General features: G+C 40.3%; 1 protein-coding gene across 2 annotated transcripts in view; it reads right to left on the bottom strand.

Moving 5' to 3' along the window:
* The window catches only part of MMRN1 (multimerin 1), a 47,582-nt gene extending 33,831 nt beyond the window's left edge, over positions 1-13,751 (bottom strand). For both annotated transcript variants that reach the window (XM_009567490.2, XM_054066121.1), the window contains exon 1: positions 13,114-13,751. In XM_009567490.2, the coding sequence (XP_009565785.2) occupies positions 13,114-13,640 (527 nt within the window). In that variant the 5' untranslated portion in view covers positions 13,641-13,751. The remainder of the gene's footprint in view (positions 1-13,113) is intronic.
* Between the last annotated feature and the right edge of the window lie 14,133 nt (positions 13,752-27,884).

Genomic DNA, 27,884 nt, shown 5'->3' with positions numbered 1-27,884 from the left:
CTCCAGGGATGGTGACTCCACCCCCTCCCTGGGCAGCCTCTGCCAGTGCCCCATGACCCTATTTTTTCCTGATAGGCGGTCTTTCCTGATAGGCTGGCGCAGCTTGAGGCCATTCCCCCTTGTCCTGTCCCCTGTCACTTGGGAGAAGAGGCCAGCTCCCTCCTCTCCACAACCTCCTTTCAGGTAGTTGTAGAGAGCAATAAGGTCTCCCCTCAGTCTCCTCTTCTCCAGGCTAAACAACCCCAGCTCTCTCAGCCGCTCCTCGTAAGACTTGTTCTCCAGCCCCTCACCAGCTTTGTTGCTCTTCTCTGGACACGCTCCAGAACCTTATTGTAGCAAGGGGCCCAGAACTGAAAACAGGATTTGAGGTATGGTCTCACCAGTGCTGAGTACAGGGACACAACAACCTCCCTGGACCTGCTGGCCACAGCGTTTCTGATACAAGCCAAGATACCATTGGCCTTCTTGGCCACCTGGGCACGCTGCTGGCTCATGTTCAGTTGCTGTCCATCAACACCCCCAGGTCCTCCTCCAGGCAGCTTTCTAGCCACTCTTCCCTTAGTCTGTAGCACTGCACAGGGTTGTTGTGCCCCTGTGCAGGATCCGGCATTTGGCCTTGTTGAACCTCATGCCATTGGTCTCGGCCCAGCGGTCCAGCCTGTTCAGATCCCCTTGAAGAGCCTCCCTACCCTCCAGCAGATTGACACTTCCTCCCAGCTTAGTGTCGACCACAAACTTGCTGAGGGTGCACTCAACACCTTCATCCAGGTCATTGATAAAGATATTGAACAGGACTGGATCCAGCACTGAGCCCTAGGGGACACCACGAGTGACTGGCCTCCAGCTGGAGTTAACTCCATTTACCACAACATTTTGGGTCCAGCCATCCAACCAGTTTTGCACCCTTGTTGGTTTTTCTTTATTTTTTTTTTTTTAAGGGAAGAGCATAATTACCACAAATTACAAAGGACTAAAGCATTACTAGAATAATTAATCACATCAGCCTAGAAAGCAGATACTCTGAATAATATTAATGTTATAATACAAGCTCTAATTCAAGTATTTTACTTTTTTTTTCTTTTCCTGTTATACATCATGATGATCCTAGCACATGGGTCGAAGATTATGTAGTATTGACAGATGATGGATCAGTGGGCCATATTAACAAGAGTCTCCTCCCAAGTGATGCATGGTCTGTGATGAGTCATTTTAAGTTTGTCTCTACAATAAATGCAGCTGAAGAAGGTTTCACACACTTTCTAGTTTTGGGAAACAGAAGGCTGAAGTTGGAACACACAGGGTTTAAGAGGGGACAGCACATCAAACCATCACCCTTTTTGCTCCAGGTTGAAGTTGCTGAAGAAGGGCTACTGCTTTGCTGAGTCGCGGGGTGGAAGGGATTAAAACATCAATCCACATCAGCGGCCACATGAAAGCCCATGTACACGGCGAGGATGAGCAGTGGAGAATGAGCTCGTTGTTATGTCTCTGCCACTCCTTTGCCTATCAGGATGTCCAAACTGGCCCTAGGTCACTTCCTCCTGCCTATCAAAGCAAGTAGGAGTGTATGACACAGTTACACCACAGCCACAGAACAAAGAATGGGAAGTGATCCTCAAAGCGGAGATATTAATAAGATTTGTGAATAGAAATCAATGTATGTTGTACTTTGATGACTTATAAATATAGGAATTATAAATTTTGTGTGTTGGAAATGGCCTGATGGATGACGTAGGAGTTTTTTGGATCTCTACACATTGGTGGGGGTTGCACTGGGTCATAGAATCATAGAATTATAGAATCATAGAAACATAGAATAGTTTGGGTTGGAAGGGACCTTAAAGATCATCCAGTTCCAACCCCTCTGCCATGGGCAGGGACACGTCCCACTAGATCAGGCTGACCAAAGCCCTATCCAACCTGACCTTGAACACCTCAAGGGATGGGATCAAAGCAACCAGCTGTGTCCCTTACGAATGCCGCCACTGAGCAAAGGTAAAGAAGATAAGGAGCTGAACTGACTGATACCCCAGATGTTATCACTCCAGAATGGACTGTGAGAGTATGGGAGGAGTGGGTCATAATTGGAGCTCCATCTCAGCTGATCTGAGACCCCCACTTATGTCAAAATCATACAAATACTGGAGCATCTGCAAAACCCTCACTCACGGCAACCTCATGGAAACATAGAATCATAGAATCTAGAATCATACAATCATAGAATAATTTGGGTTGGAAGGGACCTTAAAGATCATCTAGTTCCAATCCCCATGCGATGGGCAAGGACACTTCCCACATCTGTAAAGTCTTTATCGCTGAACTTCAGGCAGGTCGTGTAGTCCCTCACAAACCCTTGTAGAATATTAATACTGCTCTAGACTTAAGCTTCTACCCTTGACTTAGAATTGTAACATTATAGGTAATAAACTGTTTAAGTGCAGTTCCGAGTCCTACACTGTCACTATCAGGGAGTTACAGGAGGGCAGCAAAAGGAGAAAATAAATGTGTTTTAACTCCTTGCTGTGACTATTAGTGAAGGCAGCTGGTCTCTGACAGTGTTGTTCTGAGTACATTTGCAGTCATTGGAAATGTTTCTGTTGAACTTCAGCAGGCTTTGTACCAGTCCTCTTCCGGAATAAAATGTCCAGCACACAGCTGTATAAACACACTGCAATGGGGGAGCAATTGGCTGACGGGCCAGGCTCAAAGGGTCAAAGTGAATGGGATTACATCGGGCTGGTGACCAGTCACCAGTGGGGTTCCGCAGGGATCCATCTTAGGGCCAGCATTCTTTAACATCTTAAAGGTTTGCTAACCAAGTTTGCAGAGGGCACAAAACTACAGAGAGCTGCTGACACTCTTGAGGGTGGAGATCCTGCATAGGGATTTGGACAAATTGGAGAGCTGGGCAGTTGCCAATTGCATTAATTTTAACACAGGAAAGTACCAGAATTTGCACCCAGAACACAGCAACTCTGGATATACATACAAAGGAGTGAGAGGCTGGAAGACAGCCCTGAAGAAAAGGATCTGGTGATTCTGGTCAACAGCACATTGAACATCAGCCAACAGTGTGCCCTGGCAGCTAAGAGGGCCAACTGTGTCCTGGGGTGCAGCAAGCATGACGTTGCTAGCTGATCGAGGGAGGTGATTGCCCTGCTCTACTCCACACTGGTGTGCTCCCACCTTGAGTACTGTGTACAGTTTTGGGTACTGCAGTATAAAAAGGATATAAAGCCACTGAAGAGTGTCCAGAGAAGGGCCACAAAGTTGGTGAAGGTTTTAGAGGGGAAGCCACACGAGGAGCTGCTAAAGTCACTTGGTCTATCCAGCCTGGAGAAGAGGAGACTGAGGGGAGACCTTGACATGGTCTACAGCTTCCTCACAAAGGAAGGAGGAAGAGCAGGCACTGATCTCTTCTCTCTGGTGACCAATGACAGGACATGAGGGAATGGCAGGAAGATGTGCCAGGGGAGATTTAGCTTGGATATTAGGAAAAGGTTCTTCACTCAGAAGGCGGTGGAGCACTGGAACAGGCTTCCCAGGGAAGTAGTCGTGGCACCAAGCTTGACAATACTCGAGAAGCATTCGGACAATGTCCTCAAACACATGGTGTGAATGTTGGGGTTGTCCTGTGCAGGGACAGGATTTGGACACAATGATCTTTGTGGATCCCTTTCAACTCAGGACATCCTATGATTCTATGTTTCTTGACACCGTGATACCCAGTGCTGCAGAAAAGCAAGAACAATTTACACTAACATGGAAAAATTTTAGTTTCCTTATGGTGAGAGAGTGAGTGGAAGTTTACAAGACATCATGTTTCTACTGTAAACTGTTCTTTGGGAGCGTTGCCAAGACAAAACCAAACCAATCCTCCCAAGAACTGCCAGCTGCCTCAGATATGCCTGTACACCTTTGCTTCCACTTACTTGTGAGCAAAGATCCTTGTAAGTGATCCTAAAGCCACTCAACAGGAACACTGGTGGCAGCCAGGCCGCAAAGGGTACAGATTTTGTTCTGCTCCTTTAATATTGTATCTGAAAATGAGTTGTTTTTATCAGTGAGTAAAATTAGATTGCCTAGCTTTTAATAGAAATGTGCAACTGAACATCACAGAATCATGAAAATAAGGTTATTGTGTTGCTGAAGGAATATGAAAGGACCCAGGGCTGGAACGAGTTTTGAAATCCATGCATGGCTTGGTGGTTGTGCCTCATTTGCATTGTATTCAGTTTATTGGCATTTCACAGAATAGTTCATGAAATACTAATCTTGATTCTACACATTTTCATTTTATATTGTCCTTTACACCTCAGCAAAGAGGATGTAGAAAGATGCTACGAACATTGGAGCCAGAATATGCCATGTGAGGAGAGACTGAGGAACCCGGGCTTGTTCAGGGTGAGGAAGGGAAGGCTTTGAGGGCACTTAACAGCAACCCCCTGGGCCCTAGAGGGAGACTATTGAAAAGTTGGAGCTAGGCTGTTCCAAGCAATACATGGAAGGAGAACATCAGACAACAGGTCATATTAAGGCAAGAGAGGTTTGGACTGAATATGAGAAACTTGTTCCCCATGAGGACACACAGGCAGTAGAGCAGGGCCCAGAGAAGTTGTGCAATCACCTGCCCGGAGCATGGAGCTTAGTACCACACTGGATCAAGCCCCAGGCATCCTGGTCTGATCTCACACCTGGCCCTGCTGTGAGCAGGAGGTCAGACTAGAGACTTTCAGAGGTCCCTTCCAACCTGAATGATTCTATTTTTCTGTGTACCTGTGATCTCTGCTTATGTATCAATCTCCCTTGGGCAGTATGATCATTCTTCTGAATACAGTAGATTAAGTGCATCCATACATAAAACTATATGATATTATGATGTGGAAGAAATAATATTTTTTTGTTGTAAGCTAGGATCTTTCATAGTCTGAAAGACTGTTACATAAAGATCAGAGTACAGGCTGATTTAGGTTACATCAAATTTAGGTTACAACAAAATACATTGCTGTGATATATTTTCAATTTGCTTTAAACAACATGCCGAGTTTGCATGAGGAGAGTTAATGTTTGTTGACATAATGTAAAAATTCAGATTATAAGGATAGTAAGCACCCTCACAAGGCTTTTTTGCTATTGCATGTAAGACCAGGTTTTGGTTTCAGCAACTTCCTTTAAGATCCACTAGGTGACTACAGAGACCTTTCTCCTTTTTCATACTAGTGACAGTGAATTCTATCTCTTTGCATAAACTTCAGTCACCTTTCAAAAATACAAGCTCTAGTTCAAGGAGAAAATATAAACCTGATCAGTTACTTTTTAGGTTCACTGCATCCCTTCCTTTGCTCTGTAATGTACGAATCTCATCTGAAATAAAAATTCAATACTCACTAGGGACTGACCATAAACAAATCAAATTGAGAAATGTGTTTTACATGATGATTGGAATGGAAAACCTGGGCATCCTCTGAAAAGTTCATTTGATATGCAATATAGTATAGTATGTGATGGGAAAATATGTTATAGGATATGTTTTTAGTGCTGAGAAACAGCTGACTTGTTGACACTGAAGTATCAGGTGGGGGGAGTCATGCCATTTGTTTAATGTTTTTTTTTTTTCAGGACTCAGGGTCCTGACATTTTGTCCTGTCTATTTCAAAACAGAAATTCTGCTCTCATCATTCATTTCCTTGTTTTTTGCATGTACAATGCTGAAGCCTTGGACTGTTATCAGCCTCTTTGTCTCATCCAAATTCTTATTTATTATCATGACCAATGGTGTGTCCTACCTTGTGCTGCACAAATTAGTTCATAATTTCCCCTTACCTTGCACGTTGCCTATCTATTTTAGCATTTAAAAGGTTGTCTTGTTGTGAACCAAATCAGCTCCAGCTCTTCTAGATGTTACCTTCCTCTCTGTGTTCAGAGCCCTTCAAAATAATCAAACTCTCCCACAGATAGAAATTAGACTTTAGAGAAGTTAGCCATTAATCTGCTTTTGAGAATAATACAGTAAAACACATTTGAAAACCCAGACAAACTGTTCCTCAAAAGGGTCTTAATTCTGTATTTTTCCCTCTGGAACATAAATATGTTTACCATCATCTAACTGACCCAGACTACAAAATTAATTAAAGTAGTTCTGGTGTAGTTTACTGACACTGCTTCTCAGATGCCCTTTAGCAATACTGGTTTTCACTGGTTCGTTGGTCAACAGAAAAGGAGTTTGTAGTACATCGATAATGACTTCTCCACTTTGAGCACTACTAACTTAAAAAATAAGAGCCTTCAAGTGATAAAATTAAAATGTTAAAAAAGAAGATCCCAAATTCAGGGGTGAATATTGTTCTTTAATCTGTTTATAGTGTTAGTTTGGGAAGCTTCTCTTATTAGCTTTATTTAGCTTTATTAAATGGTTAAATTACTTGCCAGTTGCTTTGCACCTGATTTGTCACTTACTCATGGAGAGCTATATATTTACACTGTCACTGACAGATTTTTTTGGGGGGGTCTTTTGAAAAATGGATCTAAGCCAAAGTCCATGAAATTCAAGATGAATTTATCTTTTTTTTGCCAGGCTTTTCCTCATGACCTATGGTGCTAATTACTAGGAGTAAGAATATGGAAGAGATGCTTTGAGAGTTGGCAGAAAAAACGTCTTTTAAAACACTTGCATTTTCTCACTGACAACACAGATAAAGCCTCTGGAAAACACACGGAGGCACATTGCTGCTCTCCTTTTTCTTGTCACATCTATTCTAGGAATTAGTGGTAGTTTTCTAAAATGTTACTTATATTCAGATTTGTATGAATGCATATTTTCAGTGTAGACTTGAGCAAATGTTTCTGGTGTACCTTGATGAAATGCTGCAGAGTTGCATGTTTGCAGTGGCTGTGAGGAAAATTCTGACACTGTGTCCAGTTTGCTACAGTAATTCTAGTGTATGCAGTTAGGTGAACAGGCATCCGTAGGGATGGAAAACAGTCTGTTCCTAATCTTCACTGTTCCCATGGCAGATGAATCACAGAGCAAGAGCAAAGATAAGCATGAGCGTTAATGCAGTAGTTAGTGTAATATGATGAACAGAAACTTTTATTATATTAATTTAAAAAATTCAGAAGTCATCTATAGAGTAGTGTCTTAAATGAATCTGATCACAGGAAATCTAAATAACCAGGCTCTGAGGAGGCTAACAGAAAAAGATGCTGGGGTTTTTTGTCTTTTATAAGTATTTTCTGGATGTCTCAAAAGCAACCTGGATAGAGATATGATTTTTCCCTCAGTATTATGTTTCCTGAGCTACTGGAAACAGTCTGTCATGACTCTGCCTTCCCATCATTGCTGAAAGACCGTCTCAGAAAAACAGAACTCTGTATTTTGTTACGTCCTGAATAGTTTTCTGAAACTATGCTATCACCCACAGTTCCAAATTGTATGGACATATGTTTACTATTTCTTCTCTCCCTGAAAGACAAAACATCCTACAGGTCTCTCTGGAAGGTAGCGCAATCTGGGTAAGCCACCTCTCATAATGATTCCTCACTGCCCAGTTACTGGAACTGCTTGAAAGATGATCACCACAATTGAGCAGACAGACCCTGTAATTCATTCTTTGCATGAGACATCAGCAATAGAAAAGATTTCATCAATGTGTGGGGTATAATACCACTGATATAAACAAGAAGTTTATGAATTGCATGGCCCATCTGCAACTCTTGCCCTGTACTGGTACTGCTGTTCATTGTGCAGTAGTACCTAATCTTCACAATGCAGTAGAGTGTTTTCACACTGCAGTCTTTGTCATCTGTTGACTGTTTTACTTCTCTGATCAGCAGAAGACCGCACTAATCTCTAAATAATTGCACTGAAATTCTCTTTAAGTTTTCTTGGTATCATGCCTCATTATGGAACTGCATAAATATGTCCTTTGCCCCACTTATTCTGTGGATGAAATAGCAAAAAAGTAGTGAATTCCAGCACTTGGGTGAACAATTTGCTTTGGTCTTTAGGACTGCAATAGGAGTAACACTGCATTCAGCATGAACAGGAAAATTAGATTGTGGGCTTACAGCCAAGCATCAGAAGTGCATTCAAGGTGCAGCTGGACAAGAGGGTCTTATTGCAAAGGGCTTCTGCATGGCTGGAATACAACATTATGAGGGCAAAGCAAGCACTGCTTGTCAAACATCCTCTTACACTTAGCTGCCCAGGCAACCGAAGTACCTGGTTCCTCCTTCTAGGTCGTGGTGAATATACCTAGTGAGGCAGAAACTAAAAGCATGTGTGACTTTATTTATTGTAAATGCACAATGATGCAAATTCTTAAGAAATCAATTTCAAGAATTGTTCTCTCTGGTCCGTTAAATAATGACATGATCAAAAGAGACCATGATCCTTGTATTAACTAGGCAGTTAAATAAGGTTTTAACATGTCTTGTGTATTTGAACCATCTGCGAAACTTAACCATTCATTCTAATTTGTCAGTACACTGGAAGTTCTACCAAGCTGATACAGTCAAAAGCAATTTCCAGGCAGAAATGCAGAGGTCTTGCTATGAGAATGAAATATATCAGCACTCCTACTACATGTGACAGCTAAGCAAATCTGTACCTGATGCTGACTTTATTAAACCCTTCTGTGCTTAGTAATAAAATACTGACACTTCACTGCTACCTAAAGTAATGGCAGAGAAAGTCTATGACGACCCTCAGTAGATTCATGATAATTGGAAAATGTGTAATATAAATATACTAAGAGAAAAGAATAATGTACAACTGTCCAACAATGTGGAGATAGCATGGTTAATTTACAGCCTGAACAAATGTCTGATGTATTCAGGAGTTGCCTTGAATAGTAACTAATGAAAATTTATTCAGAATGGAGAAATGAATACGCTAGTCTCAGGACTTAGCCTCAGACTTGTTCCGTAGCACCACCATTATTTAAGCTGCTTTATACAGTGAAATACTGCAACTGTCTCCAGAAGCTAAAAAAAAAGGTGTATCACTCATAAACTGAATTGAAAAGAATTTGTCATTAATTTTCTTTTTTGACACCAAATTCGCACTCACATTTAATGTCGTGCAGTTCTAGTTTTCTAGCATTTCTTTATTCATTGATATGGATAGCACGAAAAATAGGAGATAGGTAGACACAAAGGAAAAGATGCATGTATTTTTTTAGAGATGTAAGCCTTACATTTCAGATCTTCGGTTGAATTGTTTACTAGAAGTGAAGAAAGGAATTTTATTTCAGGTCAGGCCATTCCAGATGTGTTTCCTATGAAGTTTCCTTATTCCTATGAAAGCTTGAGTGCAGGCCCTCCCATAATGGAGGATACTTCACCAGAGAAACCATTCGTCTGAAATGGATTGAGAATAGGTAGCTACAGAATCTATAAATTATACCCTCTTTCACCTATTCTAAAGTTAACTATAAAATTGTTTCACTTCACTGCAAAAGCAAGATTTCCTTGTATTTTCTTTCCAGTGAAGAATAAGGAAAAGTTTAGTCATTTTAGAGATAAGGATATGCCCAATATTTAACACCACATTGAGATGTGATATAGAGAGAAGCTCAAAGCTTCACCCTACTAACAGCAGAATCTTGAATTTGGATGCTTTAGCCCTACTGACTGTACTCATCAAGTGATTGCCTGTTGCAGTACATCTCTGCCCCTAGAAGCTCTGCCAGTATCTCAAAAGCCAGCCTGAGATGAGTGTTAAAAATAAAGTCATGGTCTTTGGCAAATATGATTCTGTTTCAGTAGGAAAATAAAAATTAGTTTATCCTGACAGGTCTAGTAGGAAATTTATTTAAAAAAAAAAAAGGTGGAAACTTGTCAGGACCTTGATGGTACTTGTGGGTCTTATTTGCCCTCAGCAGCCTGACCTGAGTTCTCTACCCATACACACTGACCGTGGGCTGAAGAGCCCCACTGAAGTTCACCAGAGGGCTACATTGCTCCTGTGCCAATCCTGACCTGCCAGTTGACCTGCAATCCTGGTCTACCTTAGATCTTGCCCCATCACTGTGGATTTACCACTGATCACTGGACTGTGTGTTAGCCTGGTCACCATCACCAGGCCTGATCCTGCCTCAATGATTTGCCTTCCCAGCTTGGTCTTAGCACTGCGGTATCACTGCATCTGTGCCTGGAAGTTTGGGCTCTGGAGTGATGCTAGGTGCTGTATCTGTATACGTTCTGTTTGCCATGCTTTGTGGTTGTCAGAATTATTCTTCAGGTGCAGACTTTGAAAATCCAGGAAATATGTTCAAATCATGCTCTTCTGACATTTTAATGGGAAACTTGCAAAAATATGATGAACTAGGAGAACATTTTTCTAATCTAATTTTAGCAAGCATATGATATGTATACATAATATTGTCCTTGGATATACTAGGGTAGAGATAGTGAGGGAATTATCTTTGTAATTAAGCCAGTATGGCACACTGCCTCCTTCAGAAAGGGATATTTGGGTAATTAAGCTTCTACAATAGGATCATTGTACCTTGTGGGTAATGTGACAGCCCTGGTGGTGCCTCAACAAAGTATATCTATTGCTATTTTTTTAATTATAAACGTGGTTTTTTAAAATGCTCATTCTTGTTTTGTTTTCCTTCCTCTTGTCTTTTCCTGACCTCTCTTTATTGCTCCTTCTTTATGGAGCCTCTTAACAGCAGAACCTTTTGCACATATGTTAGCACAATGGGTTGCCATAAAGGATTAGAGTCATGCAGTTCCTACAAGGTCACTCAGATATTCAGAGTGGAATAGACTAATAGACTATAACCAAAGAGTTGCTTTAAATCAAAGTAAAATCAAAAAGCAAATCATGCTTCTGAATTTCCTTAGAGGTAGTACACTTTACAACTATGAAATCTGCTATTGACTTATTCGTGCTGTGCTCAAGCATTAAAAAAGTAAAGCTCAAAGAAAGCTGTATGTCTTTATTGAAAGTTTTACAGCACCTCTTTCACTTTATTTGCGATAAAGATGCAAAAGTTCTTTTAAAAAAAAGAAAACGTATGCTAGAAAGGCATAACACCTGCATACAATAAATAAAAATGCTTGTGGTTTATGCATATTTTCTCAACAGTAGCTTTCCAGTGTTTCACAGCAATGATCAGTAGCACTGAGCACATTAGATTTCACGTTTTTTCATTACTTTACTGAAAAACAATGAGTCACAAGTGACTTTATTATTCATCCAGTTTTAATTCGTAGGGAAAGGGAGACAGAATAGTGAAGTGACTGACTTACGTCCAGTTCAGGTCAGTGGCAAAGCTGGAAGAAAAGCTCATATCACCTTAGCTGCTTGTGAAAATACTCATATGTGGTAGGAAGACAAGATTTATAACACAAGAAACTTAAAGTCAAAAGTCATCTAGGCCATCAAGGCACACCTGGAACTATAGTCCTTTGCTAGAGAGAGGCTATGTAGCCCAGCAGTTTGAGAAAGATACTGGTGATTCAGCATTGTGTTTTGTGCTGGGCCTTTATGCTGTTACACATTCCTGTAGCTTTGGTATGCAATAGCAATTTTATCTCTAACTTGCTCAGTGGACTCATACACAAAAATCCTTTCTTCATGTTGCACAGCAGGTTGCTCCTTGACCACTCATGAAATAAGCAGCCTAGCCAACATCTTCTAGCCAATACAAGATTTGCATATTTTGTCTCTGCAATTGCAACCACATCCCATTGCAAAAAATTAAAATATAAGACCTTGTTAACCAAAGACTAAACTTTTGCTTTCTATATTTATATCTTATGTAAAAGAAAGAAACAATACCTCCAATTCACAGAGTTTTTCTTAAGATTAATTTCACTGAAATATTGTTTTTGACAAAACCTTGGAAAGCTGAAGACTCTAAGGTTAGCATAAGTTAAGACCTACTTTAATGGAGATGCGGTTATCAGCTCTCAGGTGTAAAGAGAACCCATTTAACTCAGGTTAACTCAGGCAGTCTGCCAAACACTGTAGTAACATGACATTCATATCTGAAAGAGTATGCCAGGAAAGCTATCTGGTAAACACAACTTCTTATTGGGATATCGCTTCCAAACAGGGGCAAGTGATGCCTTTTTTTGGGGTCTTTATGGCATCATTTTGCTTATGTATGATCCAAAACATGTTTAGGTCAATGGAAATCTTTTCCTTGAGTTGAAAGAACATTAGTTTGCAGCCACACAAGATAATTGTAGGAAAATTTCTAACAGTAATTTATTCTCTTTTGTGTGAATTTAAGAAAAAGTTTTTCCTCCTTTTGGATGCCAGCATTTGTGCAAGTACTATTAAAAGAAGAAATCTATATTCTGAAAGCCCACTGTCCATAAATAATATGGAAAACAACCAATGATTTGTCTTATAAATTCAGTATCTGAATATATATCAGCAATTACGTGAACTTTGCAGTGTCTCCAAAGTCAGTATTAAGATCCTTATGAGAACTTCAGACATCGGGAACAATGAAAATAATGCACTGTTCCAGAAATACAAAACTAGGCATTACAATGTGATATACTCTGTTATGCATAGCTATTATATATTAAGCTATACAGTTCTGAATGCCTGTTCACGTGCAATGCCAGTTTTCATAAGCTTTTATCTGAGAATAAGGCATTTCAAGTTGTCGGGCATTGATGAATTTTGTACACTTAATTACTTGTATTTTGAATTCAGTAGAGAAGTTTCCAAACACAATCATTTTTAACAGAATCCAAATGAAAAGGTGCATTTGCAATTTCTTTTACTCACAAAAAAGGAAAGAAAAAATGCAGAAAGTTTATTGTGCATGAAACAGGGAGGCATCTATTGTAGTTCTTTCTTACCCATATGCAATAAATACTTTCCTGTTGGTTTTGAGATAACTGCCCTGAGGAGTAAAATATTGTAGCATTTACTCTGTTACAAATATATGGTTTTGACTGAGTACACACTGCAGATTTGTTTCTTTGCTTGTTTTAGGTAGTCTTCTTTAAGCTCAGAAAACAATTTTACTGAAATTTCTAGGACTTTTGCCAATTATTTTGCTGGGAAAGGGTAAAATAGCTAATAACATTTCTAAGCAGTAGATAGAAGACAAAAAAAAAATACGTAACTTTCCTTACTTTCCTCTAGTAGTTTCAAAGCCGGATGCTTTGGAGTTGGCATCCTGCTGGGTGCTGGTGATACCAGTGCTGTGGTATGGTTGCTTGAGAGATCTGTTCTCTGTAGCTGTATCCTGGCTTGTAGTGACCTCTTGCTGGACAGGGAATTTTCTAGCATTGCTCTGTAGAGATGTCCCTTTGCTGCTAGGTGAGCTTCCCATCTTATCTTTGTCGGGGTCACTGTCACTGAGTCCATTTGACTGGCTTGCAGAGGAAGAAGTTGTTGTACTGGAAGTTTTCTTCACTGGTTTCATTCCCAGAGTCTTGCCTGAAGATGTAAATGTGGGTCCCTGTGATGCAGTCACTTCAGCATCCTGGATCTCAGAATGATGTGCCCCCACAATTGTGGTCAGAGATGGAGTCAAGTCTGAGTGACTTGTCTGGGTTTCATCATCCTGACCTGTGGTCCAGAGCTTTCCTGGAATATTAAAACCAGTGCTGCTACTCTGTAAGTGCAAGAGGAGCAGCAAGAAGATTAACTCCTTCATTTTGCTGGTCTGAAATTACTACAAGTTATCTTACAGTTATTTCCCAAGCAAGAAATCCTGCAGAGTATCCCTCCTCCTGAACTGCTGCTCATATAGTGAGCCTACCCAGAGGATGCCCTGGCAGGCTGTATTTTTGTAGAAAGGAAACAGGTTTTGTTTGAGGAAGCCTGGTTTCCTGTTTCTGTGGATTCCTCTGCAACCTGTGACCCCTTGGAGAACAGGAGCCTGGCAGCCTTTGTGGAAGGAAAAAAGAAGTTTCTGCAGAAGGTAGAGGATAAAGATTAATAGCACAATAGATATGTGGAAAAATATGTACAGTGAAGTAATCCTGAGGGATGATAAGTGAAATTATTAGATAATTTTCCTTTCACAAGTATGTGTGCAGAGAACAGAAGTGACTTGTCACATGTGCCCTTTGGATGGTCCATGCTTGTGACCTTGCTATTGAAAAAAGGCTTGGCGAAACTGGTTTGCTACACAAAGCTGAAGTTTACTGTGTTTTTCCTTTCTGTTTGAATGTTTTAGCACGCTGCTGCCAAAAGTTGAGAGAGGATAAGGAAGAGGTTCATGCTGTATGCATCATTGTACCACAAGCCTTAGAATGTAGTCATTTACCTGTAGGTCATTGGCCAGTCATGCCACATCCTATTGCTATAGTTCATACCACAATGAATATAAACTATTCCTATAGTGTTGCCTGTGGATGTCTGGTGTCATTTCAGACTCTCTAAGGTACAAGGGACATCTTCGTGAGCCTGGCAGAGATTGCATATGATCTATGGGAGAAGTGGACTTCTGGGGCAGGATACATGAGAGCATTTCGTATACTTTAAAAGCTTACATAGGGGCAATTGAATCCCATCGTAGATCCCCATTGGCTGTAATTGGAGTTTAGAAACCTACTTCTAATGCAGATCCGTATTTATGAAAGTCTAAATCTGTATCTCTACATCTGCTAGCTGAATCCCAGCCATAGACAAGACTGAAAGGAATATGGTGAATCACTGAGTTCATTCCTTCCCTTTTATTGCATAATTTTACAACCGCTTAATTACAATTAATATTATTCCAAAACAATAATAATTGCAGCCTAAATGTAATATTGGCAACTTTACATGCAGAAAAGATCTGGGGAGATGGATATTCAGTATAAAATGCAAAGATAATTTTTTACACCAGGAAGTTAGACAGATACTGCAGGTCACTTAGAGAGGTCATGGAATCTCCATGCCTGGACATATTCAAAACTCAACTAGACAACACTCAGAGCGGCATAATCTAAGCCCTGCTCTGAGTTGGGTTTTGGACCAGATGACCTTTGGATGTCCTTTCCAATCTATATTACTGTATGAAATTATACTTAATAGATGCAAGTCACCGAAGAGGAGAGGGAATCTTTCCTCCTCTACTGCTGTCCTCCAGCTCTCTGAAACTAAGGAGAGTTGGCTTCGTGCTGAAGGAGAAGAAGGGGAAAAGGTAATTGCTGAAGAAATTGCAGTGGAACATGAAATTTTAAAGTAGGGACAAAGCAGTAAGAGAATAGACCTGCCAGAAACCAAGTAGATCTGAGAGGATATTGTCAACCCATTTAAAAATCCTCTAGCCACTGACACAAGTGCTGCACTAGGAACTATGGACAATGCACATATGAAAGCACCTGGAAACAAAATAGCATCTCCTGGATATGCTTCATATTATTTGAGGGTCACTTTTTCTCAAAAATAGAAGCAAAATATGTATTTTATGGGATTTTACCAGAAAATCTGGTAAATTACTAGCAGTTCTTTCCAGAAGGTACTTTCAAAATAAAACATAACCATCCCCCCACAGCACCATGGAGGATAAACCACTAGGTCTTATTGCAGTCAAATAAATCTCTGTGATGGCTGTTCCTGTTTTGAACAACAGTGCCTTGCTTTCCGTTTCCAGGGCATAGTCTGGCCCTGTAGGTCTGCTAAAGGTCTGGGTTTTCCACTTACTATGATTTTATTTTTCTTTTTTATTGTCTCCGTAGAGTGTAGGCTTCTACTGTGCAAGTAAAATAGATGTGATTTTGTGATACAAAGTGTTAGAAAACACTTTCCTTTTGGAGACTTTATTTCCCCTCTTCTCTTCTTATTCATAGTGAAAGTCTGTAAATGCTCTTTGAATGTAGGACACGGGAGACAGTCTGATGAGTAATTTCATTTAAAGGTTAACATACAATATTTCATCTGAGTGCTTCTGTTTCTGAGCTCTATATTTGAAATTTTGAATTAATACCACTACCTGATTTAGCATTTGTCATCCCATGTTTTGAGAAATCCCAAGATAAAAGGAGGAGTAAATTAGTCTTGACCGTATTTGCAAATAAAATGCAAGCTGGCTTTAAAAAAGAAAAGCTGCATATTGTGCTTATTTATACAGTCAGAATGCCTAATAACAAACAAAGCTTGGATTGTGCTTTGAGTTACTCCACTGCAACTTTTAATTCTGCCTCTAAAGTCAGGGAAGCAACTGCAGATTTCCACCAGTTCAGAGAAGAGCGGTGTAGAAGAGTCTAGCTTTTGGTGGTTGGTATATTTTTTTACAGTAGTGTTTATTTCCCTGTATGAATACTCCAAAATGGAAATTGGTCGTTAATGTGATTTTATTAGTACATGTCTGGGCTGTTGATTAAAAGATAAAATTGTTTGAAGTTGTTTTTATTTAGCAAAACCAGGATATCCATTTTCAGATTGCTGCGTGCTGAATCTGAATCCCAAGTTCATTATAGATTGTATTTCAGCATTAGTTCATGTACAAGTGCCATTTGCCTCAGTGCAAATTTGACCTAGGAAAAGATAAGCACTTGGATGCATTTGTCAAAACAGGTAGAAATAGCTTCAAAATTATCCTGAAAACTCCCACTCAGCAAGCTGCTTACTCCCTTATCCATAAATCCATAGGTGATACATTTCTTGTATTTGTTGCGTATCAGTGTTTCTAAAATCCCTGTATGTTGGGTCGGCCTCATGGGTTTTTATTGTAAAATTTAAAAGTTGACCTCGAGGCCGAAGCTGGACCTTAAGTTCCTAGACTGTATTAAGTGTCCATCTCAGAGTTTACCCTCATGCTTGCTACTGTACAAAAATTCTTTTATTCAGTGAGTCTTAACTTTGGTATATATCAGCACGTTCAGCAGGAAGGATGGAGAGTCTCTCATCTGTCGTGAGTACAGGACAGTAAAAGAAGTGGTTTCCTGGGAGGTGGAAATGGGTCTGAAGACACAACTGCAGTCCCAGGGAACACTTAAATCACCAAGCTACATAAAAAAACCAAACAAACAAAAAAAAACAAACAAAATCCCCCAAAAAAGAGTATCTTTCTTTCCACTTATGAGTTCTCTCTGTTTGGTACTGTGGAGCAAAGAACAGTATTTATTTTCAGGGTCACAGCTGTGGTTCTTCACATAAGGCAAGCACTTTACTGAAGCCTGACTAAGTTTAGCAAAGTCTGGGATTTTAGAAACACATTTATACTTAACATCTGCTAATAGCACACACTCAGTGCTTTAACTTCAAACAAATACCTGCTCATATCATTGAATAACTTGAACCATCTTCAGGGACTTCCAACTCTCCCCAAGACTGTAAAGGCAGCACCATGTTTGCTGTCTTCTGCAGTTATCAGACTGCACAGTCCCTTTGGCAGAGGTACTATCGATTCTCCGTGTTATTTAAAAACTTAAACTCATGTCTACTACACTGCCATGGTCTGCCTCACTGGTCTCTATCATCCTTACTCTGCGATTCACCCGTAGTAAAGCTATTTCCAGTCTTAGTCAGAGTAGTCCAAATTTACATGGGCTCAGTGCCTCAGGTCTATCCCAGCAAAGGACTACACAGCCAGATCATCTTCTCTGCCTGTGTTGGCAGCTACAAGAGCTGTAAAACACTGCTCAGACCATGGGCTGCATGCCTGCTTACCACCTAGTGTCTCAAGTGATATGGGTAAAAAATGAGAATTTCTCTGTGAGGAAGCTGTTATTGAATAGCACTTCATTGCACTGGTGTGCTCACTGCTGGGGGAATTTGGCTTTCCGTTGTCCCAGATAAAGCACATTTGTGTTTGGGATAATTTTTCACATTGCTTCTACTACGTCTTGGTACCAGCCAAGCTTGTTCAGTGAAAAATGCACTTTGCTTTGTTCTTTCGTATGTAGAGACAAGATAAGGCAGCACTACAGACATGAGAATAGGCACATCAGGATCAGGAAGAAGAAATCACTTCTGTAGTCACTCTGCCATGATGCAGACAATTCTCATCAAGTTATATCTTGTTCTTGTCATAGCTTTCCCCCTGCAAGTTCCAAAAGCATATTCAAAGCTTCTGAGCAATTCTGAATTCCTGTATTTGTTTTTTTAATGTAACAGATCATATCCAATGTATATGGGTGGTTGCAATGAATTAAAAGGACACAATATAAGAGATGCCATCATGCTCAGAGTGGCCACATTTTACTGGTTATAAACATTGTGTACTTAGACAAATGTATTTCTCCATAAAAGTCAGTCTATGAAGTTCGCATTTTACATCTAAAATATGATTCAACAAACCTCAGGTTTGCTTTGAGCATGATACAAACCATTGTGGCCCTCTCAAAAAGAAACTCCTTTGAACCTTATTTTGCCTAGAATAGCAGTGACAGGAAAACCCACTACTTCATGTAGAAAGGACATAGCAGAAGAGAGCTTTCCTGCTTAAAGGCCAGCATATGAAGTTTGCATGGTTACACCATGAATTCGTAGTAGTTTTGATGTCTCAGCTGCAGTCTGGATGCAGCTACAGTGGAGAGTCATATTCCACCATCAGCATCGCCCTTGATCAAATTACACAAACAAAATAGCCCAGAGTATTTGAGTATACTTTTGCTGAAGTATGATGTAATAGCTGTGATGTTAAAGTATGTTCCGATATATTTCATTCCTTTGCCCTTAGGCAGATTTTTTAGCCTTCGGAGACAATTAGGTATTGAAAACATCTTTTATATGGGAACTGTGGCAGCCAATGAAGCAGATTGCTCTCTGCTTTGCTCTAACTTTACTGTGTCCTTAGGGCAAAGTTGACACCAGGTAAGTGAGAATTGGCAGTGGTCTGTGTTACTTTATAAAAAAAACCCTGTGACCTATTCCTAGCACTTCTTTTCTATAAATTATTTTGATATGCAAATGCAGCAAAGAACACTATGATTGGTGCAGAGCGCTAACCTTGGCCATCCCCTTCCCTGTACTGCCTCCCAAGTGTGATGAAGGCACTGATCTTTGATGAGCACTGTAGCCTCTTAGCAGACTCTAGGCAATGCTGCTAAAGGCAGTTTAGATAAGGAACACCCACAGTATTCCAAACATTGAGCCATCCCCAAGTGCAAAAGACACAGGAAAGCAACAGTTGCTCATATGGCCTTGAAATCCAACACAAAGCAAAGCTTGGCTACCCCTAGGAGTCGAGGCTTTACCTTCAGGAGAATGTGGCAAGCTGGGGACTAAGTAATAATTTCTGAAGGACAGATATTTCTTGGATGCACTTTTCATCTGTCTGATAGTGTGAAATTCCCACGCAGATCTGCTACTGACAAAGCTTCGTTAGCAACACCCTGTGAAAAACAAATTGGTGCTGCTAGAGATAAATGCTGAAAAAATCCCATGCTAGCTTATTCCCTAGTATGTTGATCTATAAGATTCTTTAGAAACTACAAGGAAGCCAGGGTTGTAACAAAAGACTAGAGCAGTACTAGCACACATTCACATCCACGCTGGGCTGCTTTCTTACAGCTGAGGGTGGTTCCACAAGGAGAGATCAACCTTCCTCAACAGCAGTGCTGCAAGTGACTGGAAGAATGGCATTTACCTGACCAGTAAACCTGAAGCTGTCAAACCCCTTGGCATTCTTATTATGGGCAGGTTAGCAAGTGTTGCTAATTCCTTCAGAGCGTGAATCATCTCTGTTTTGCAGAGCCTACTGCTAACAGACTGCATTCAGCATGTGTGCCTCTTTCCTTTGGCAAAAATGGTTGCTTGGTTTGGCTGGGGTTTTGTTCACATCAGTAGGGAGGAGAAAGGAGATAGGGATGCTTCCACTACAGCTTTGGTAGCAAACAGGAGGAGATAATGAAATAGGCAGGAGGCAACTGAAGGGGAACAGGGCATCATATGGAAAGGAAATGGGTAAGAGGCAAAAAAACAGAGATGAGAATTACAGAAATAGTGACAGTTGTGGAAAGGTAAACCTGTGCTAAAATTTGGATTTGCAAATTCAATTAAGCTTTCTTAGAGCTTGGAGGTGCTTTTAATGTCAAACTTTTCCTAGCAAGGAAATAAAAAAAAAAAAAATTTAAAAAGAATAAGAATAGGGCCTGCAATGCTTTGTGTCCAAGGATTTTCCAAGGAAGTCTCTCTTCTTCCTTATACTGTGTGCCTGTGCCAGGATGTCAAGAAACAGGCAAATGGGTAAATGAAATATATTTCAGGGCTGCTGTTTGCTTCATAAAGATGAGGTAAGAGTCCAGAGTGAAATGAGAGTCCTTTCCACCCTGCCTTTCTCATTTCCATTTCATTCCTTACATTTTCTAAATACAGCAAAGGATACCTAGCACATTTCAAAAGCAGCAGCCAGAAATGACCCATAATTACCAAGCTAATAAAACTGGCAAGTCTATCAAGCTGCATAAGGAGCAACCTACAGTTTGCTATGTCTGCATGCTGGAAAAAACACATTGAAGTGATAGTTGATATTCCTCTCATCACTGTGTTTCTTATAACTGCTGTTTCCATGGCAAATATACAGACTTGGCTTTCTACAACCATACTCTTTTATCACTTTTCTTGTAGACATGTAATTCATAGGAAAATAGATTTCATCCCCTCTCCCTGAGCAGCTCAGTCTGGATTGAGAGCCGCAGCTCCTTTAAGGGACAGTGAGAAGCCATTTGCTTTTTTTTTAAGCAGAAAGAATGTTGTGCAAGATATGCAAAGAGCAAGTCTTAACGGGTACAATCTCGAGAAAAATACTCTATAAAAAGTCTGCATGTGATTTCCTCAGACCACAGGAGCTCTGCTCATGATGTGGAGTTTTTTTCTGCAATTTGCTCATCTGAAGCACCCATGGGTTGATTTCATTTTCATCATTTTATACACAGAATTGCTGTTTCAGTTTTCCAGCACTGAGGCCCCAGAGTTGCAACTGGTAGTGTGCAGATAGCTATGAAGTTCTTCCATTACACAGCAGGCTATGGCCTGGTGCCAAACTCTGGCTGGGGCATTTGAAAAAGGCTTAGAGGGATAGAAACCTGAAAAGGAAGGTGATACTACAGCTGCAGACATTTTGATATATGTAAATTTATATCTAAGTTTATCCATAATTTTATGTCCTAATTTTTGCTGCTGTGCTTGAAATTTGTCCAAGTTTGGTTAGATACATGACTAGAGCTTGTTGCTGTTGGTAGGGTGGGTGTATGCACAGGAATAAATGTGTCAGTCTCTAGTTTTTGCAGTGAGATTTGGTTTGATAGCTATGTTCTAGTTCAGTAGGGAAAGAAACTTGATTTTCCTGTTCTTTTCCCAACTAGCATCTCTATGGCTTGAAGTACCTTGGGTCAGGCTATGGTAGCATCTTAATTTCATTCAGATGTGCCCCAGAGGTAAGTTGAATATCCCAGAAATTAACCAGTTAGCTGCACATTGCAGGGGGATCTGTAAAAGCACAGCTCTCTGCAGAATGGAGCAGTACTGTGGCAGAGAGATGTTTTGTCTAGCTGGATCTGTAAGCAGATTTTTCTATGAATAGGCTTGGTAAAAGAGCTAAGGATGCTGAATGCCTATATAAGAGATTAATCTGATTTGCAATGACTGGCTGGAGCCTATTTCCAACACTGATATTTATTTAACGTGCTCAGTTTCTTTTATAGAATTTCCTTTATCCCTTTTCCTCTACGTATAAAGATACTTGAGAATCTATGTTCCTTAGGATTTAGCATTTGAAAGTAGGGCAAATTATCTGCAGATTTGTTCGTGAGATCACGTTTTAATGTTCCAGTCAGAAAATAGTTTATAGCCATGGGGAAAGCCCGAAAACATGGATTTGTCAGGAAAAAAAGTCCACCAAACAAAAAAAAAACAATTGAAATTTGCTCTTCAGCATAGCCTTTGACACAAGAGTTCAAAAATATCCTTTCCACACAGATTGAAAATTTCACTTTCTGCTACTGTGCGTATAGCTACTATATGTGGACATGCTTTGTTTTCCTGTAGACCTTGATAATACATAAAGCTTATCTACATTGAAGGCTTCTAAAAGTCCTCTGATCTTGCAACAGAAGGATGTTTTTCCAATCTCTAGGAGCTAGCCCTCTGCTATTTATAGAGAAGCTTTCCCCATCATATGGAAAATAGATTTGAGAGACTTTTCTCTGCCCTATACAATTAATTCTATTCCTAGAAAATTAGTTAGCAGTCTTGACATGCCCTGAGAGAAAAACAAAAAGAGGGCAACAGGAACCTCTGTGTGTAATCTCCAATTTGAGCAATTGTAGATTTGTTGTAGTGACTAATATTTCCCTTGGAACCAAAAAGTGAAGGAGGTTGACTAATGTGCTGTGCAATGGTTGCTACAGCTGGGAGTTTGGAGTTGGACTGGAGCCTGAAGGATCCTAATTTAGAAAATAATGAGTTTTGGAGTGAGTACTAAATCTGAAGATATGTATGTATGCTCATGTATAGTAGCCATGACGCAGTAAGTGCCACATGAGTGCTTGGATTTGAAAGGTCTCTCTTAGCTGCATCAACAATAGGAAAGCCAGAGATTACGAGACGGTCAGAGGAGGTAACAACAAGCAGTAGCGGCCACCAGCAACTGATCTCAAATGGAAGACCTGGAAAACCTTGTACCAAGTGTATAAGCATGATTTCTTATTTTTAACCCTAGCTTCTTCGTTTTGTTGACATTTCAGATTGAATCATCAGGAGCACTCTAGTAAATCTACAGAAGAGGATTTATTCTATTTTAAAAATAATAATAATAATAAAGTAATATTCCGTCAAAATATTGGGAGGGGTCATTGTTATTAAAAAAAACCCAAATTAGTAAAGTGTGATTTTCATCACCATGGCAGTCACTAGTGGTAAAAAGGAAATAAAAGAAAGAGAAACAAATTTGATAACTGAGTAAGAGCTTTAAAAATAAAAATCCCTCAAAAAATAAACCAAACAAAAAAGAATTTAAAATTACTCCACTTTGTACTAAGGATTTTAAATTTCCGTGCTTCCTTTGAAACTCTTTTTCTCTCTTCTCTTAACTCTGCTACAGAGCCAGTATTGTGATACATTAAACCTGATATGTTTTATCATTTTTAGCTGAAAGTTAGAATCAGCTACCAGCTCTTTTAGCAACTGAGGAATGTAAGACCACAGTATGACACCTAGCACGTGTTCCTACAGGAGGTACAGCATTGGTCAACTGCACTGTGCAGGCTTTATACAGGAGCAGTAAAGGGGCTTTGGGAGCACCTCTTGGAGTGCCCAGTGTCAACCCATGTTGAACTGGATCCCTGGAAGAATTAGGAGTGAGCAAGGCCTGACCTTCCCTTCAAGATTAAACCTTAATCCTAATCCACTGTTTCCCTTTGTACAGAGAAAAGGAAACAAAAAAAAAGAAAGGCCTCAAGTTTTGCTGCCAGTCACATTGACGGGCCATAAGCACCAGTATCTTTCAGAGATGTAGAAACAGCAGAGCAATCACTGATTTGACCAGCTGCTTCTTGGCCTGGGACGGGGGTGACATGGACTTCATATATTGTATTGCAGTTAATATCACTGGTGAGAAAGGACCTGTAAGTTCTCTACATTTTCTTGTTAATACAGAGAGAAATCCTGTCCTACTCTTTCAACATCTGCAGAATTTCTTTCTTCAGCTGATCCTACTGCATGTGCAAGTGTCTTTCCACTCCTGGGGTATGATGGAGTCCTTTGGGAACTGATTATTTCTATCTCCTCTAGCTCTTGTTTTCCATACAGAGGAAGGTGGGGTGAGCTAGATGCTTTTCTTCCCTTCTTTATTTGTACCAAAAAGCATTTCTGGAAGGCCTGGAATTGTTTTGGTTGCCTGGAAGCTTTGTTTTAACTAGTTGGATAAAACCAGTTCTAGTGGTAAGGAAAGAGAACTAAGAATTAGTATATAATGTATATTAAACACGCGAATGTGGTTATAACATGGTATTGCAGACCATGGAAGAAATAACAGAGTGTAGATGCTGTTACCAAACATAAAAATTGCTCAAACAACAGATCCTGGGATAAGAAGGAAGAATCAACATGCCCTCCTCCCAGAGAGCAGATGATGACTGTGCTGTAACTCCCTGCCCGTGGCCTGAAGCTATCTTCAAGCTTCATACCCAGAGGGACAGTGCAAGGGCAAGCAGAATACCACAGAAAAATACAGGTACTAGGAAGCTTGTATATACATTATTTTTAACTGTATTTCATTTAACCAGTATAAGTACCATTGTAACTGGACAAAAAGTAGTTATTTGATTAAAAGTCTTAGAGATTAATTAGCTAAAAAATAAGGTCTTGGTTTTGCATAAAATATAAGTTCCCATTTTTGCTCACGGATTTTGATTACAAAAACCTTATGGCGAATTCAAGCAATCAGTCTTTGATGTGGATGCAACAAGCCGGTTACATGGTGCAGAGCGGTCTGTACTGAGAGCAGCAAAACAGAAGTAGCAGGGGAAAAAAAAACATCAGTGTATGTGGCAGTTCAGCACAAGCCTTGCCATTAACCAGGACCATTAACCAGGGATGTTTCAGCTACTGGAGGTTTTTTTTCAGTGGATTCATTTCTTATAAAAGGACTCTCTGTCAAAGATGTACATTGCTGATGAAAATCCAAAAAAATGTAACAGAACAGGGCAGGGCAGTCTGTGCCTCTTTCCTGGGAAGCTCTGTGATTCTATAAAATGGGTTGTGTGGTCTTTTGGGAAATGCAGGCTTGAGGATTTTACAGGGCTCAGTAAAATGAAATTACCACGGCTTTTTCCTGGCTTTATGAACTGCTTGAACTGAGTGGCACATTTTACTGTCACGTGGCAGGTAGGGGCCTAAGATGCTTGCTTACAATTGTGTGTGAGCCATGCTCACTCTTTGCAATAATAAAATTTTCCCTATGAGCCTCATTTCAATTTTTACGTGTTCTGCTTCCCCGATGGTTTGCCACTGCCAGCTACATTAGCTGAGTTTCAATCAGTCCTTACTGATAAATTCATGAGACAGAGGGGTGGAAGTGATAGCTGTACTTTGGGATGGCAGCTGTTGCTGTGCGACAAAATATGTGTATCAAAAGCAGCAGACTACAGCCTTCCTAAAGCCACTCAGGTAGGCATTGTAGGGTATATAAAAGAATATGGGAACACCTGACTGGAGGTGCGTCATGATGTTGAATAACCTCTGGTGATAGGCATGTAATAAACTTAGTCAATATACAGAATCTGTGTACGCTCCCTTTAGAGTGCCCTTTAGGAGCATTTCAGCTCCACTGTTGCCCGCATCAGGTATCACTGCTCCCCTGGCCTGAGTGCTGCATCTCCTTCTTAAGGCCAGTGGCAAACTGGTAGATAGACTGGAAAGTGGCTAGGGACTCCTAATTTCACCAGGTTACATTCCGGTCTACCCACACACACACTTTGTACGGTGAATTTTATATTGGTAAAGAAGGAATGAAACATCTCTTTATTCAAAGAGAAGTAAGGGGAGCCTCAGAAGTACAAGCCACTCCATTTTAGTAGTATGTTTCCATGGTATTTTTGAACTCTTTCCCTTCAAAACATATGGAAAATCATTAAAAATTAAAATATGGTTGTTCTTTTAGGACTGGATGGGCAATAGGGGTATTGTAGATACAGATGTGAGGGACATATTATTTAAATATATTTTTATATAAAATAATTTACAGTTATTGGTGGCAGGCTTATGTTACCATAATTTTCGTAACTAATTTAATTTTATGAGGTTCTTCTGTCACCCTAGTCTGCTTAACCTAGCTTGTCGTCAGTCTCCTGTATGGACAGTAAATGGGACACTTGGCTTACAGCAGAGATAATGTTAGTGGATACTATGTCTTCGGTTTGCTCTGGCTCAAATTATGGATTCAGTGTAAAGAAAACTTTACTCCCTCTCAATAGGTAAATTCTTCTTTTATTTTTTGTTTGTTTGTTTGTTTGTTTGTTTCCTACAGAAGGAACACTATTTCGATACTGTTTCATTGACATTTTCAGGTTTTTTTCCCAGCAGAATTATCAGGTCTCTATATAGTAACATTACATTAAGATGTCCCGTCTTTAAAGTCTATACCTTTCCCTTTGAATTTCAGCTGACTTTGGTGGCATCAAGACCAGTTGTGAAATAGGATATGATTTTAAACACATACAAAAGGGAGATCATAAAATCATAGAATCACTAGGTTGGAAATGACCTACTGGATCATCGAGTCCAAGCATTCCTAACAATCCCTAAACCATGCCCCTCAGCACCTCATCCACCCATCCCTTAAAGATAAATTCAAACTCTACTAATGTGTTTTTTAAAGTTACTGAAGTTGGTTAGCTGAGCTTAAGCCCTCTGAATTGCAATCATCAGGCTCCACGAGGAGCAGTCACCTCTGATGGGACAATACTCATCACAAAGATGAGAGTACATCTTGTATGCAACTTTTAGACAGTAAAATTAGTTAATTTGAAACCATTTGTGGAGAAAATGAGCAGCTTGCAGATGAGTCCCTTTATTTGTCAGAGTCCTGAGGGCATGAAACGTCCTTCTCCATTCCGAGCAGCTTCACCAGTACTAACCCTAGTCCCCTGATGGAGTGACCCTGGCCACCCTTGCTCCCTTGCACTGTTCTGATGGTCCCTGGGCTGACAGGAGCCTGTTGCTGCCACCAGCCCTGTCCTGCCTGTCTGTAAGATCCCTAATGGAGCCGTGCTGCACCCCATCCCATTCCTGGTGTGTGGGGCAGCCCCTATTCCTGCTTCTCCCTCATGGTGAGCTCAGGTAAGACTTTGGGTCCTGGAACTGATTTATAACAGGACTCCTAGGCCCTTGCACAAGGCATGTGTGGTGGGGGCCCCAGCTGAAGTTATTCAAGGCAATTAAGGCTATTGGTACTCTTTAGAGCCATGGCACAATTCTCATTAGCCTTGCAAGCATTCGTATAGCCTCTCTGTGCTTCCCTGAGACTCAAAATGTTTGTTTTTAAATACCACACCCTGTTCAGAACAAGTTTTGTTGCACAGAAGCAGCTGCATCATGCACACCCTTGCAAATCTGGAGATTTTACAAAGCTCACATGTTGAACTGAAATCTCGCACTGAAGATGGTGACTGTCTGAGCATGTACAAAGAAAATTACATATTCTAGCATGAAGCATTGACCCAATAATGACACTGTCTGTCTAAACCGTAATGCAAGGTTTGAGACCTTTTTGATCTGCTATTGTGGTTACAGATTTTCGATAGACAGCCTATATATGACAGAGGGAGAAAACTGGGAAAGCCAGAGCTGCTTGAGAGAACAAGGATTCCAGAGAGACTAATGAAATTAGATTTCATGCTAGAAACAGCAGAATAGTCCTAAGCAATAGAGCAGCAGGATCTTGTTGTAGTATTCCTTTGTAATTGCAAAGAGAGAAAAAAATAGTTCTTGCAATAAAACCTTATCAATATAAGTTGTAATGGGTACTTGGAAAACAGATACCATAACTGCGAACATCCTCTCCTATTTCTTTCTTTCCCCTGGATTTTATTCCTGAGCAGGACATTGTATGGTCAGGGATATCCCTTTGGTCAGGTGGAATCAGCTGACTGTCCCAGCTATGTCTCCCCTCAATTTCTTGTGCACCCCCAGCCTACTCTCTAGTGAAGCAGTCAGAAGCAGAAAAGGTCTTGACACTGTGCAAGCACTGCTCCACAACAAATAACCCCTCCCCTGTGTTATCAACACTGTTTTGGTAAAAAATCCAAAAGCACCATACAAACTACTCTGAAGAAATTTAACTCTATCTTAGACAAACCAGTGCATTAATTATGTTGAATTATCTTTTAGTCTGGTCTCAGCTTCCTTCCAAACATCTGAACTGCCATTAACATTAGAAGCTCAGCTCTACATCTGTTTACCAGGCTCTACACTCCGAGATGCCCTGCTGTGTCACTACCTCTCCTATCCTCTACTTCGGTTTGTG

This window comes from Cuculus canorus, chromosome 4, assembly GCF_017976375.1.
Source record: "Cuculus canorus isolate bCucCan1 chromosome 4, bCucCan1.pri, whole genome shotgun sequence".
NCBI lineage: Eukaryota > Metazoa > Chordata > Aves > Cuculiformes > Cuculidae > Cuculus > Cuculus canorus.
The sequence above is the reverse complement of the archived record's forward strand: the minus strand, read 5'-3'. Positions and strand labels throughout refer to the sequence as shown.